The following is a 15,559-nucleotide window of genomic DNA, read 5'->3' on the forward strand; positions in this document are numbered from 1 at the left end:
GACATGATTTGGGACATGAAGATTAAATAGCTACTTCACTGTTGGCTTACACTGCCTTTCCAGAGGGTTTTGACTACTCCCTTTTCGGAAACAAAGTCATTTGGGGTGGGGGTGAGAAAGAAGAGTTTGCCTCTGCTTTAGTTTCCCCTCACACCATTGGAAAAGTGGGGGTTTCTCTTTGCTTAGTTGTTTTATGGTCTTCTCTTAGCAAGACCTGCTCTTCTTTTTTGTGTCAAAACCTTCTCCTAGCCCTGTGTACCTTGGGTTAGGACTTCAGTGGCAAAGCTGGCAATCCCTAAAGGAAGAGTGGAACATACTTAGTTTCTTGCTGACCCTTCCTCTGATTGACTTCTCTCTCCCTGCTAAGCAGGAGCTCGTGGATAAGTGGGCAATGTCATTAATATGCCAACCCATGAAGGATGGGAAGGACCGACAAGAAAGATTACCTTTAATCATTTGTCCTGGATTTCTCAAAAGCAATGGCAGATCTCTTTATACACACTGTTTTCACTTCCTCTGATCAATTTTTATTAGATGACCATTTATTAAAAAAACATGCATACACACACACAAATACATACAGGTGTTCACACACACACACACATTCTAGACTGAATACTGTGAAATTATGACTGTGATATCAAAACAGGAGTTACTTTTTGTTTTGTTTCAGGTGCTCATCTTCTTGGAAGTCATTAATTGTTACCTCATTTCGACAAGTCCACATACGCTTAAATTAAATCTTTGCACGTCTCCAGTCAGTGTTGCACAAAGACTAATTAATTAAACCTCAGAACACCCTTGGGGAATTGACAGTATTATTTCTCCTCTCCTCAGATGGGAAATCTGAGACATAAAGAGGTTAAGTGGATCGTCTAAGGTCAGACATTCAGTCAATTGTAGACAGAGCCGGAAATAGACTTGGGAATGCTATGACCCAAATCTCTTCCCCAGTGATAGAAATAATTCCAGAGACATTCCGAGTACTTCCTGAAGTGTCTGTCTAATCATCCTTCCATCTTTACCTTTCATATTCATTGTCATTGTCTCTACAAGGTCTTTCAGGGAAGACCTTGTATCCTTTTTGCAAGGGAAGTTAGCTAGGCAGAGGAAGAGGTAAAGTAATAGAATAAATAGATGTTACTTACCCAAATTAGAAAAAATAAGGAATACCAGTGAAAATAACTGATAGACGGGAACCTCAGTTTGCAAATGAGCCTGTTTAATATTATTTGCATACATTAATCCATATGTATATTTGATTAAGAAAGTAGGATGCCTCCCTCCTTCCCATCTCAACCATGCCTCCCCCATCCCAGCCCTCAATTTGGGTATCTGAAGCATCCTTCTAAGTGAAAGCCAACTGATAATGATGTTATCATAAGAAAAACTCAAAGCCTACTAATAATTTATAATGATTTATACAAATGAAAATGCCTGGCATGCTATTAAACTTAGACTTCAAAAGGCAATGGAGTAAAATAAAATATTATTAACATAAAATTGAAAGAAACAAAAAAGTTCTCTCAGGCACATGAGACTCAGACATGCATCCAGTTCTCCCTTCCTTTGGAAAAGTGAGGCAGTCATTGTCTTTAACGTTAAAGGGACTTTATGAGCTGGTGATTACTAAACAAAATTATTATATGCTTTTTAGAGTTATTCTTAATTTATTTTTAATTAGACCACATTTTTTTTTTTCAAAACAGGGCAAACAGTTAAGACCTGGTGAGGATTATCCTTTTTAAAGGTCTGAATGTGTTCACCCATCTTAAAGCTGCAGTAGTTCTTGTTGCTTAAGTTGCATACCACATAATATCCCTAGTTGCTCTTCATATGCAAGTCTATCAAATCTCTGCAAATTGTAAGGGCTTGGTTGAGGTCTTGAGACAGGAGCGCTCAAGAAAAAATAAAGTACATAGCTCCTCAGAGATAGATGATATTCTTCATTGAAAAACAATGGTTCATCCCCTAAGCAAGAGAAGCCACACAGAAAATTCTAATGTGAGTTATATCCGCTGCCCTCTTTTATTGAGTGGTTGTTTCCTTCAGCAAATTAGAAACTGCTCTTTTGCCTTGTGCAGTCTTTTCCTTTCCAACTCTTGTCTTGACCACTTACACTTTCGTTGCATAAAACATTCAACACACAAAGGTATCACACAACAAAAGTGTAAAGCAACCTCATTTTGTTTTGGTTTCTGTCAGCAACTAGGATGCAATGAATCTCTTATAAAAAAAAATAAAACAGAACAAAAAATTTTTTTTTTTTGCCTCTGCAGGTTTGAATGCAAAAGCAAAATTCATTCTTTTCTTTGTTTAAAAACAAACGTTAAAACACAATGCTTCCCTTATAGCATTTGTTTTAAGCAGTTTAAGCTACTAAGAGTGGATCTATGGTTTTTTGGTTAACCATGCTACAACTAGGAAAATCAAAACAGCCTCGAGATATGAGTTTAAAAAGTACTTTTGAAATTTCTTTAGAAAGCTTCGGTGTAAGAGGTAATTTAAAACAAATTAACAAATAATGTCATGCAGTGGTTAAATTGCCATAATACATTTTTTTTAGAGGTTCCTGAAATTTCTTGTTTGTGGCTGTCATGCTGATAGCAGGCTAGATGTTAGTCCCTTTAACTGTATTTTAATGGCAATGTATTATAGCATGATTTATCAACATATGGCAGGTGGAAGCTGACACAAATTATAATGAAAATTAAAACAGTCATTTATGCAGCAGGCGATTATCATTTAAGGAACATTTATTTGCAGGCTTTAAAAATGAGGGTTTAGAATCAAATGATTTTAAAATGAAAGTTTTAACGACGGTTACCTTTTTCCTGCAGCCACTCTTCTACGGGTCGGTTATATTTGAAGGGGATTTTCTGTTTTACCATTTGGAAGCGTTCATTATCAGTGTTGCCTTTAAAGTTTAAAAAACAGCTTAAAGAACAATCTGAAAAGTCAATAAGTCATTAAAAAAAACATCCTAGGTTTTTGGTTTGTTTTATGAAGTTTTTAGAGATAGATATCAATTTATCTCAATTTATCTTTAGTAGAGGTGGAGTTGAAGTCACTCTGTCCTCGGATGATAGGTTTGGGGTCAGGTTAGTTTCGGCTATGCTGTGCTCCACCATGGTTTGGTCATGTGGAGTGGGTTTGGGACCAGTGCAAGGTATGGCCACTTACAGAAATAGGTTTACCTTCACTCTTTCCGTCTTATTCCAACCACACTGTAACCAGGCCAATTTAGGCAAGGGGATTTCTTTGATTTGTGAGTAATTCACCTGCCAGATCAATGTCACATGTGACAGGGGACACTCATCCCCTCAGTCACACATGTTCCACCATAACTCTACCTCATCCCCCTCAGAAGCCTGGGCTGAGTCCTTCCCCCATCTCCCCTTCTCAAGCATCTGCAGCAGCTGTACCCTTTGGCAGAGGGAAGCCAAAGATGACAAAATCAGCCCTTATGTGTGAGGGAGATGGCTAATTCCATAAAGGATACCCAGGCACCTCCTCATCTGTGTTAAGTAGGTAGGGGAGTAAAGGTGACTCTTTAGATCTCTCTTTGTCCCAGGTCATTACATATTAAAAAAAAAAGAGGAACTCCAAATAAATATCTGGAAATAAAGACAGTTATAATATAATGATACAGCTAATGCAGACTTTTAGCACCTATATCTCATTACTATGAGAGATGCTGACTTGTAAGTTTACCTAGTCCTTCCTCCCTCTCTTTCCCTTTCTTTCTCTCTCTTCCTCTCTCCCTCCCACCCTTTCTCTTTTTTTCTATGAGAATCTCTTCCTGAACAAACATCCATTCATAAAGCCTGTTAGGAACACTTCTTCCAAACATGAAATATCTAATTAGTTTCAAGGCTAAAACATAATGCTTTTAATGGCTAGCATCTCCCCCTCTTCCTTTGGTAACTGTTATTGCTACTCCTGGATGGTTTCTCTAATTAGGAGAGACTTGGAGAGTGGTGTTGTGGAGATTCACCCTTAATGAATATGCTTCAAATAGCAAAATAATGAAGCCATGCTTTGGGAACTGTTCTGTCTCGTCAGCCAACCTCACATTGATCTTGCAGAAACTAGGGAATTGTAATTCATCACTTTTGATTCATAGCCCTATATTGGAACTTAGGGAACTCCATTGCAAATTACCAATATTAAAAAATGAAATAAAAATCTCAAAACAGGTGGCCTGGAAATAATTTACAAAGAAGTCTGAAAGCCAGAAAGAAAATATTAAGTTTTAATACAGCATCAGACCAAGTGAGCAGAGCATGCATGGCATTTCAATTGTAGGGCCATCTCTATATAGGAATTATCATCACTTGAGAAGAATCCATGTGTGACTCACTAGGACCTTTATTCTGCTTGCATGTATGGGGGGATGGGATGGAAAAGGGTAGCGATACTGGGGGATATTGGCTCCCCATTCATCTCTTCAGTGAACAAATTATTTTAAGATGATCATTCATTATCATTACTATCCTCAAATTAAAAAAAAAAAACACAAGAAAGGCTACAGAAGAGGCAACTTTGGATGTGCTTCCAGCCTACACTATGGAGTCCTCTCTGGGTGGCATAAAACATAACATATTAGTATATCAAAGGAAAACTGAAGAGAAAGCACAATTAATAATTAAAAATTAATAGTTAATAATTTTGACTTGCAGTGGATAATTTCATTTCTTACCAAAGGGGAAAAAAAAGGAAGGGGGAGGTGAGTGACAGGCAAGGCAACTTAACCTGTTGGTGTTTCAGTAGGCACATAGTGAGAGAGAGAAATTAGTTTTACCTGTTAATATAGCTACTGATTACTGATCATTATAATGTTTCTCCCTGGTAGATCTGCAAACCTAGAATTCTATTAATTTGAAATAAATTTAGGTAAATTCTTTGATGTTTCTACAGAAAAGAACCAAGCACTTTCCTGAAAAGAACCTATATCACTAACTCTGAATTCTACCCCACAGTTAATAGATAGGGTGAGGAGTGTCATTCACCTTCTAAAGTTTTAAGCACAATGGCATACTATACTCAAATGGAATACTATACTCAAATGACAACTGGATCGTGCCAGATTCTCCTTGAATAAATTCTGTTATATTGGGGTTTTCTGTCTCTATCATTTTTGGTAATAACATTAAATACAGCCATGACCTTCATTACTATATTTACTCACAGTGGAAATGTCTTGTGAGGTTAATAATAAAAATAAAGCTACAAATTCTTAGTAACATGCAAGGCAGAACTAGAAGCAACCAAAATCCAAATTGCCAGGGTTATATTTGAGCCAAATTAATTAATTATGTTGATTTGTTCCCTTCAAAAACATAGGGCTCTTGGCCCTCTGAAATATACCTATACCTGCCACCTAGTCTCTCTTGAGACATAAAGTACCATTGGAAATCATTTTGGGACATGGTACAGGCTAGAAAAAAGGGTTAATTATGTTGATCAATAAGTGATATGGTGTGAGAACAGCATAGCCACAATTCAACCTTTGACCCTTCCAAAAATAAGAGAGTCATTCTTCTCCACCTTAGCTTTAAAGACATTTAGAAAAATATTTTAAGTTTTCAACACCAGATTGATAGCATCTGGTACTAAGGATAATAGTTGTGAAAGATGGAAGGTCATTTGGAAAACCAAATTGGGTTAAATTGCCCCATTAACATTGTTCTTAGTCTCTTTTCATGTTCTTGTTGGTTTTTATTCTAATTTATCTCAAACACTAGTAAGAACTGTTTTAGAAACATGTGCATGAGAATGAGTTCATTTGCCCCGAGCCCCATTCCCTAGATTAATTGAATAGCAAACAACCTTCAGCATATGAGAATTCATACAGAGCACTACTCCAAAAGCGGAACAAACCTCATCAAATTCATATATGTTCTTGTTAAATCCTTAATGACATTCATTTGTACATTTCATATAGCAACCAGTATGAAATTTTAAATAAAGAGTGAAATCAATTCTTTAACAGAAAACAAAACTGTATTCATGAAAGAATGGCTTTATGGGAAGTTATGTCATAATGGCATTAAAAAGAGGTATAAATGTGTTACTAATTCAACAAATATATAATGACTGAAGTTCTTAAACACACTGAGAGATACTTCAATTGTACAGAGATATTCAAATAGTTCTTAAATTACTTGTATAAATCTGACATTCACTTACATAGGACTGGATCTTGGAAAACATCTTAGTCACAGTATATTCAACTTAAAATACGTGTGTGTGTGTGTGTGTGTGTGTGTGTTGTATTGTGTTTCTGTTTATTCTCTTCCATTTGAGGTAAAGAATTGAGATTTTTCAAATAGTTGGCTTCCTACGGTCATTATCATTGGGATGATCGGCTTTGCTATCAAGTATTTCACCACCTGGAGACATGTACTCTATGCACTGTGGAGTTACATAATTGCAAATTGCAGAACATTCTGAATTGCAATTCCTAAAGCCCAACTGGTTCATACACCTAGCACCTTTGTGCAGAACTACCTCACATTTTCTACATTTGGGTGAATCCATTTAAGGTAAAAGGAAAAGGAAATGGAGGGAGAAAGGCAAGAAAAGCAAATTGAACCTTGAATATGTTCTCCAATAGACATCAGTATATCTGAGGATGTTAAATTTGTTAACAGTCCCAAAGGAGTAAAAATTGTTTCAAGTGAAGAACTGAAAACAACACAGCATTATTCTTATACTTTATTTGTCTAAGCACACATCACTTTATCGGAAGTCATACAAATTTTCTCCAAGCTATAATCAAAATAGCATGACAGTTAAGACCATGGGATCTGGAGACAAATCTGGTGTTGAGTTCTAACTTTGCCATTTACTAGTTCTGTGACCTTGAGCAAGTCATTTAGCCTTGGTTTCCCCATTCCTCAATTTACTATAGGACTTAGTGTAGACTAATAAGAGAGTATATGCAAAGCTGAAATATAAAAAAATCCAATTTATTTCAACTGTTAATATTAATATGATTAAACTCTCCTAATGATCAAAAGGAAGCATATTGGTTCCTGATAGGCTTCCATGATCACAGAACCTTACCAGGTCTTTGTTCAAGATGACTGTATCTTTTTTGGCCTCATAAGATAGTCTAGCAAAGATCAACTAGCTATAGAAAATAAAGCATCTTAAATATCCCCCAAATCTCCAGCCATTGCTTTCTGTATTTTTGCGTCCCCTAACTTATACTCAGCTAACTCCATTTCCAAAACAAGTGGGCTTCTAAGACCATTGAAAATAAAAGAGCAATTCAGGCATTGACAAATGTGATTTCTTGGTTCAGCCACAGGTAATGATGATATACTGCTGCTAAGTTGAGGAAGAGTGGCTTAAAGGTTCTGGCAATTTGCACCAGCCTGACAGAAAAATGGTTTTTTTGCACGTGGACTTTTAATACCATCTGAAATATTGTCAAGCATGTGAACATGCTAATAGGAATATTGTAATGACAATTACCTGTACAAAATTAATGCCAGAGGTATTTTTTCTTTCATTTTGTTTTGAGCCCTGGAATAAAAGAAGGAAAAGTTTTCCCTATTGCTTTCTGGACATTTAAAAATGAGAGTGTGAGTTTAATGAACAATCAGAGACCAAATGCTGTGTACTAGAGCCAGAGGCAAAAGGAAATCGATGTGAGTAGGCTGGAGGAGTAGGGCAGTTCACAAGTTCTTGCCATGCCTTTGTCCCCAAGGAACACTTTGTGAGTTTAAAAGCAAATGCATGACAGTAAAGAGGAGGAACTGGGGAAACTCTGTGAGCTTGGCTCTGGCCACATTCCTTACACTGGCTCAGAGTATCCCTCTTGGAGGAAGACAGGGAGGTGTGCTACCCAAAGGGCATCAAGATTGTTTGGCCCCTTGTAAGTGATGGATGGACCCCAGCAACGAACTAATGTCTGGTATTTACAAAGTGCCTTTCATCCAAGGGGCTCAAAATGCAATTATAAGCACCATCTCATTAATCCTCACAACACACCTTTGGGGTAGAAGAAAAAAAGAACCATTTATATGTAGGGAGCCTTGATCCTTTAGCATGCCATGGTAAAGAAATTAATCTCGAAGAGAAAACTGATCAGCTTGGGGAAGTAAATTAATAGACCCAGAACACAAGGGCATGATTATGTAAGGGAGATTTTCTAGACTCACTTAAGTGATTCCCTGAACAAAGAGAACCACTTTTCCTAAGTGACAAGATGCGGATCCCCAGAAAGCAGTGTGGATCACCCAGGCCGACCCTGACTTAACTTGATGAGGTCCACTTCCACAAGATTTCTGGATATGTTCCAAAATGGAAGTAAACAGGGACATGCCATTTCCTTCCTATATCAACGTCATAGCATGGATCCACCATGCCTGGGCCACAGGAGTTGAGCTCTTTAAGCAACATGTGTGAAAAGTGCCCTGATCATGGAGTCAGACTCACTGGATTAAATCCTATCTCATACATTTACCAGTTCTGTGAACTTGGGCAATTACTCTAGGAAAGCCTTCATCTTTTTAAAGAGAGAGAGAGAGAGAGAGAGAGAGAGAGAGAGAGAGAGAGAGAGAGAGAGAGAGAGAAATATTTATATTGCAAGGTTTTAAATAAATTAAATGCAATAATTCAGGTAAGAATGTAGACAATAAGAATCAGAAGAGGGTGGGAATTTTAATTCTCAACATCTTTTCCTAACAAAAATCTAGGGCTTCCAGATGAAAGTTCTTTCTCCTAGTAAATAGGGAACTAGACTATGTGGTGGGAGGGTGGGAAAGGAGTGGAATCCAGCCTGAAGAGTCCTCCAGAACTTCTCTAGTCTATATCTCCCTTGAATTTGGGCCTCTGTCTGTGTTCTCTCACTGATGTGCCTACAAACACTCAATCCTCATGTGCTAGTATCTTTCAATCTAGGAGATGAGAACAGGGACCATGTTAGTGACAGAACCCTGGGGTTATACATTCAGCTATTCAAGGGACATTTTGTGCACACACATGTTAACACTAAAAAACTCTTTCATATCTTAAACAAAAGAGCTTTTCCTGTTGAAGTGTATGATGCTAAGGAATATTTTCCTTGATTCAATAATTAGGGCATATTTCACCAATCTCTATTATTTCTCTGGACTTTGAAGCCAACGTTAAGTTCCTACTTGAGCTCATTTTTCCTAGTTTCCCCTCACTTTTCTCATCCATGGAGAATACTTTGAATCCCCGATAGATTCATAAAACCAGAACCAGGAAATTGCAACATCTTTATTTACTCCCATAGTATGAGAGAATATTTTCAAGCACTTTTTCAATGCAACTTTCTTCTATAGGATAGGTCTACCTAGCATTCATCACTTAAGAGCCACCCTCAAAAATAACAAGCTATGTATTAACAACAACAACAACAAAAGGGACTATAATTACTTTGCCTCCTTAAACATTGTCACTTTTTTTCCTTCTATAATTAATCTCAAATATGCACTGATAGACAAGCCGATTTTTTTTTTCTTTTTTGGTACAAAGGATTGAACCCAGGGGCACTCAACCACTGAGCCACATCCCCAGGACTTTTTTTTTTTTAAATGTTTTATTAGAGACAGGGTCTCTCTGAGTGGCTTAGTTGAAGCTGGCTTTGAACTCATGAGCCTCCTGCCTCAGCCTCCCAAGTCACTGGAATTATAGGCGTGCATCACCATTCCTGGTGACATGGCAATTTTGATGTCTAGATTTTGTCTGGTTACTTTCTGGCAAACACGCTGAGTTTATCTGTGTTTTGGCTGTGTCTGTAAGCTATGGTGTCTTCATATGTCAAATAGGTTTTGTAATAACTGCAACATGGGATTGTGAGAGAATAAACTGAGGACTTTGATGTGAAGCACGTGGGAAAGCCCACCACAGGCAAATTCTCAATACGTGATTATTGTTTTGTTAGAAAAAGTACCTGACTCAGAAGAGTTAAACTAAAAAGAAAGCAAATTCAACAGAAACTACTTCCTCGCCCAATTTTCAGTGTCAAATATTTCCAAATTTCCTTTTCAAACTAAAGCTTTAATGCTCTCTTTTCAGCCATTTGACATATGATCTCTTCAAGAGTCCCCCAGGGGCCTTTCCTCTTATCACTCATTCCTCCTTGTTGCAAAAGCCACAGTGTTATTTCGGGGACTCACTCTTTCCCATGATCCCGGCATTCTGGCATGTCCACGCTCCGTGTGATCTCCCTGTTTGACTTTCGTCTTGTTGGTTTCTTTCATTTCTGTCAACCCACCTTCTCCCTCCCATTCTCCATCTCCTTTCATTCCTCTCATATTTGGTTTTCACTGTTTAAGCAGAGAACACGGAACTTAGTGTTTTTAAGACAGAATGCTAGAATATTTGATTTTTAAAAGTCAGTGTATCCAAACAACTCCGAAGGCAGTTAGGAGGCTTATAAGGGCATTTTATAGGGTAGCCCGTGAATATTTTCTTCCTTATGAATAAGAAAATCACACCACCATTTATATCTGTGGTGTTACGATTAACTTTTGCCATAGTAATACTTCTGTTTATATCTTATGGAATCTCTGGTGCTTATAAAGTACAGGTCTTTTAACTGTGTTAGTCAGCTTTCTGCCTCTATAATAAAACTTCTGAGATAATTAACTTAAAAAGAGAAAAGGTTTATTTGGGCTCATGATTTTAAAGGTTCCAGTTCAAGGCTAGGGTGGAGGCATGTTTTGGCCTCTGACTAGGCAGAAAATCATGGCAGAAGTACATGATGAAGCAAAACCACTCACCTCAATAGGCAAAAAAGCAAAAGGAAAGAGGAAGGAGAAAGGAAGCTTCTGAAGTCCCACAATCTACTTCAAGAAATTCCCTCCGTGATCTAATAACCTATTATAAGGCCATAACTCCTAAAGGTCTTATTACCTACCAATAGTGACTTTGTGGGGCCCAAATCTTTAATACATAAGCATTTTGGGGGACATTCAAAAATCTAAACTATAGCATAGACCAACATTGAATCTCATGTCTACCAACAAATACAGAAGTTCCTTTTTTTACATGGGTTTGCATCCTAATAAGCCTTCTGTAAACTGAAAATACAAGTAAAAAATGCATTTAATACACCTAACCTACTGAACATCGTAGCTCAGCAGCATATTATACTGGAGAGTGTTTGGTGTTTCCTTTTGTGATCATGCATCTGACTGGAAACTACCACATGCTGCCTTTGCTCCTCATCAAGAGAGATTATCATACTATATATTGCTAGCCCAGGAAAAATTTAAAGTAAGTTTTCTATTGAATGTTTATCACTTTCACACCATTGTAAAGTAAAGCACAAAAAATAAATGTAAGTTAGACTATCATAAGTTGAGAGCCTTCTGTACATCATTATCAAAGGATCTAAAAGTAAGAATCACACTTCCAAGCACCACCCACCTGTGGCCTGGCTAATATTCTGGTATGCAACAGTTGTACACATGACTGCATCACAGCACAGCTACATTCTTGGCTCATTACCAACAAAAACCCAAGAGAGTTTCCAGCTGAATGGCTTCCTCCAAAGATTGGGCAGTCGTGCAATATGCTTTTTGAACTTCAAAGCAGGATTTCAATAAGATTCTAGTATTACTTATTTATTTATTGTTTTATAACAGCCTCATCTGCTAAGAAAATGTTTACCTCCAGGTTTTTTGTTTCTGGAAAGAGTTACCACTCTTAGCTTTATGTCATCAGCACATTAACTAATCATATATTTTTAATTAAACATTTTGCAGAAGATGAAGATTATGGTGCAGACTTAGAATGTCTACAAATTCTCTGTTCTTTGTGAGGAGTGAGTGAGTTGATCCTCCAACCTTGACAGTAGGCTGGACTTAGTCACATGATTCTCAGTGACAGGATATGGTAGTAGTGACATAATGTGGACTTACAGATAAGTCACTTGAGATGTTTTCTTTGCCTCTCTGGGACCACTCATGCTGAGGAAAGTAGGAGCACACCATAAAGAAGGTATATGGAGATGTACACAAGACAAGAATCTGAGCCAGAGAAGACAACGGCCCAAAAAGAAGAGGTCAAAAATAAAATCCAGAGAGGAGCAGAGTCTTCCTGTCACCATCCGCAAGAGAGATCCATCATTGCTATCAGATTTCCCAGGTCTAGATAAACCCTGAGCTGACAATAGCCCCAGCTGATATCCTGACTACAACTCATCAGACGTCTGGAGCCAGGACCAGTGAACTAAGCTGCTATCATATCCTGACCGACAGAAGCTGTGAAGTTATAAGTGGGACTTTTATGATTTATGCCAACCACTAAATGTGGTGGAGTAATTTGTTATGCAAGAATAGAAAGAGTAACTAGTGGACTTCACTGGATGAACCAGGGGCATATCACCTTTAGGATTCTTCATTCTCTCCTTGTATCGTACTCTTTGAGGGGAAATGAAGTATGCATACATGATTATTTATAGAACTCTTCACACAAGGGGAATTTACACTAGTTTGTTAACACATGTTTTGATGAATCCATGTGAGTTCTCAGACATCACCAGATTCTTTGTTGAATAGAGTTAAATGTGCACCAATTTTTTCTCTCAAAGGAAACATTTGAGAATTTTTCTAATATAAATCCCAAGTATAAGAGAACTCTCCTTTTATACTATGTAAAATTTAGGATACTTGCCAAATTGGTTTTGTATACTGATTATTTCTCAGTGAATATTAACAAGAGCTTGGAGTTAAAGCTCCATAAGCATCTTAGAAGGTTATCCATCTAAGACCTAGAAATTTGAGCTTCTTTAAAAAATTTGTGTACCATTTCCTCACCTTTTGTTGTTGAGGGGGAATGTGGAAATTTTACTTATTTTTATTCCATAAGTTCTCATAACCTGAAGGATAAGGATGTGCATGGAGAGAATGGAGAGCTCACAGAACCACTGAGTTTCCTCTTCAGTAAATGTTTTCTTGTCTTCTAATGAATCACCACAAGGTAGTTTATGGGAATATAATTCATTGGAACTTATAGTTTTAAATTTGAGAGAAGTCCACAATTTTAGAAGGTTGAGGAGACCACAAAGTTCATCTAAGAAATATAATTACCCTAATTTGATGTTTCTCAAACTTCAGCTTAGGACTTCATTAGTAATAGTACTCCTATAAGCAAGCATCAGAGAGTGCAGACCTTCACGACTATTCTCTGCCCACAAGGTATTAATTGAAGAATTGCCTGTATGCCTACTTGTTTGATTGCATGGTGTTTCCCAGACTTTTCAAAAAAATAAGCCAGTTGGTAGACACACATCATTTAGTGAGAGATGCAAAAATCAGATACATACTATTGCAATGAGGTATAAGAATCAAAATTTTCCCAGTGAGGAAATGACCTCAGGGAAAGCAGTAGTTAAATCTCGAATTCATACAATGCCTCATTAACTCTACTTGGCAAATTAATTCAAATTGATTTGTTTGTGAGAATTGTAGCATGGCCTTAAATCTGACTACAAACAAAGGATAATGAAAAACAACAATGTGTTGAGCTCCGAGAAATATCTGGAGGAAGTATGGATTAGTATAGGACTGTTTTAAAAACATATCTGTGTTTGAAAGAAAAAAAAAAGAATGGAAGAAGAAAAGGAGAGCATATCCGATACTCAATTAATAAATTTCATAGATAATATGATTTATTGTTAATAAAGAAGAGATGTTTTGAACAACTAATAATAAAAAAAGAAAAAAGAAGAGAATCAAAAGAGAATATAAACGATGATAATATGTATAGATATTTAGTTTTTACAAAGCATTTAATTCAATTTGGGTGAAATGATCAGATACATAGAGAAAAATAGGAAAGGAGAAAATAGAGAAAAATATGGCAGGAGGAGCCAAGAGTAGTTTCAAACTACCATGCTCAAAAACAAAAGAAAAGGCAGTTCCTCAGTGGAAGTCACTAATTTCCAACTTCAGTTTGAGTCCTGAATTTCAGGATGAGAGTAGAAAGTTGAAGAAGGAAATAGAGTTATCCCAACCAGAGCCTTTCCTTCCTCCTACAGCGTTAAGCTGAAAAGTAGCTACAATCCCATCTGGATATGCACACCCCTTGGCAGTGGGTCTCTGTCATTTCTCCCACCAGAGGTTGAGTCTTCTTTTTCCACCTCTTGATCCTGGGTGGCTGCCAAACTTCCTTTGGCACAGGGCATATTAGCAAAGGGTGATGTGGGCAGAGAGCTGAACAGCATTTTTGTACCGGTAGGTATTGGTGTTAATGGTCTCCTGCTGCCACAGCCTGAGACTGCCATATAAAGAAGGCTGATCTAGACTCCTCTTCCACAAGAAGAAAAATTCATCCATTTGAACTTGCTCAGCCAACTCAGCTATCTCAGCAGAGCCCCTGAAGGTGAATGAAGCTATTCATATTAGGTAGCTCTACCCAAGCCAGCTCAGGACAGAAAAAACACCTATGTGAACCACAGAAATATGTGCCCATAAAAAGAACAATTTAAAGTGTGTGTTTTTTTTTTATATGAAGCAAACAATAAATTATATCTAGTAAATTTAGGAAGGATGGAGAAACTGAGCAATAATGGTGCCCCCTTCATATGGGGGTGGCCATCAAGTCCTGGCAGGAGGTGAGAGTTGGTGCTGTCTCTGGAGTCAAAGGAGTTTGTGTGGCAAGAGCTCTAAGGGTCCTTGGATAGAGAGAGGGAGATTTGGTTACCTATAACTTATCCTTAACCCTGTTTCTCTTTCTAAGGAGAAAATTGTCAAATCCAAGGGAAGAGATACAATCTTGTTCTTCCTGTGAGAAGAAAAAGGTATAGCTGAGGGAATTGGGAAACGGCAAAGAAATAGAAAAAGACTGATACATCTCGGATTCCAGTTTTAGACTTAGGAGAGGAAAGGGGATAAAGAGTGGCAGAGGTTGACTTCAAGGGTAATAAAAAGAAGAGCCAACAAGGGCACAAGGAACCTCTTACCTAGCCTCCTCCCAACACAATTTGAATGAGGATGGACAGAAGATTAGTAAAAACAGACCAAATTGTGAACTTCTTGTGGTATTGGGAACCCCCACCCACCCAACCAAGAACGGGTTTCTCACTCTACAAAGTCTTCCTGGGGAGTCTTAAGGAGTTGCCCTCTCTTTTTCTGAGAGAACATGATCTTCACACCCACCCTTAAACTTAACTTCCCAAACCAAACCAAACCAATTTCTGTTTTGCCAGGGTATGAAAAATAGCTTGTCATGGACAGCCTGACCTATACTTAGGATATAAAGATACACTACACTATACTTATATAGTATAGATACTTATATAGCAGGCACTGCGTCTTCAACCTTTTTTAAAGTTTAGGAATTAGCAAAAAGAAACCCTTATAAACTAACTTAAAAGTCATTTCTCCAGTATTAATAGCCAGTATTAGACTGGTATTATTTTACTATGTGAATGAGTGCTGGACCTTAGAGAAAAATTATCAAGATCCAGGAATTAAGGGGTTAAAATGTAAGGACAATTAACACTGCTGAATGTTCTGATTGGCAACTCAAGACACATACTTGTCATGTATGTGACAAGTATATCATG

At 37.5% G+C, this 15,559-nt stretch overlaps 1 protein-coding gene across 16 annotated transcripts in view; it reads right to left on the reverse strand.

Moving 5' to 3' along the window:
• Positions 1–15,559, reverse strand: part of Nrxn3 (neurexin 3) — a 1,484,695-nt gene that overhangs the window by 143,758 nt on the left and 1,325,378 nt on the right. For 11 of the 16 annotated variants that reach the window (XM_077800321.1, XM_077800320.1, XM_077800324.1 and 8 more), the window contains one exon: positions 2,828–2,917. The exons of the other annotated variants lie outside the window; for them this stretch is intronic. In XM_077800321.1, coding sequence (XP_077656447.1) covers positions 2,828–2,917 — 90 coding nt within the window. The remainder of the gene's footprint in view (positions 1–2,827; positions 2,918–15,559) is intronic. 16 annotated transcript variants of the gene reach the window in all.

Source organism: Urocitellus parryii, chromosome 6 (genome assembly GCF_045843805.1).
Source record: "Urocitellus parryii isolate mUroPar1 chromosome 6, mUroPar1.hap1, whole genome shotgun sequence".
In the NCBI taxonomy this organism is placed as follows: domain Eukaryota; kingdom Metazoa; phylum Chordata; class Mammalia; order Rodentia; family Sciuridae; genus Urocitellus; species Urocitellus parryii.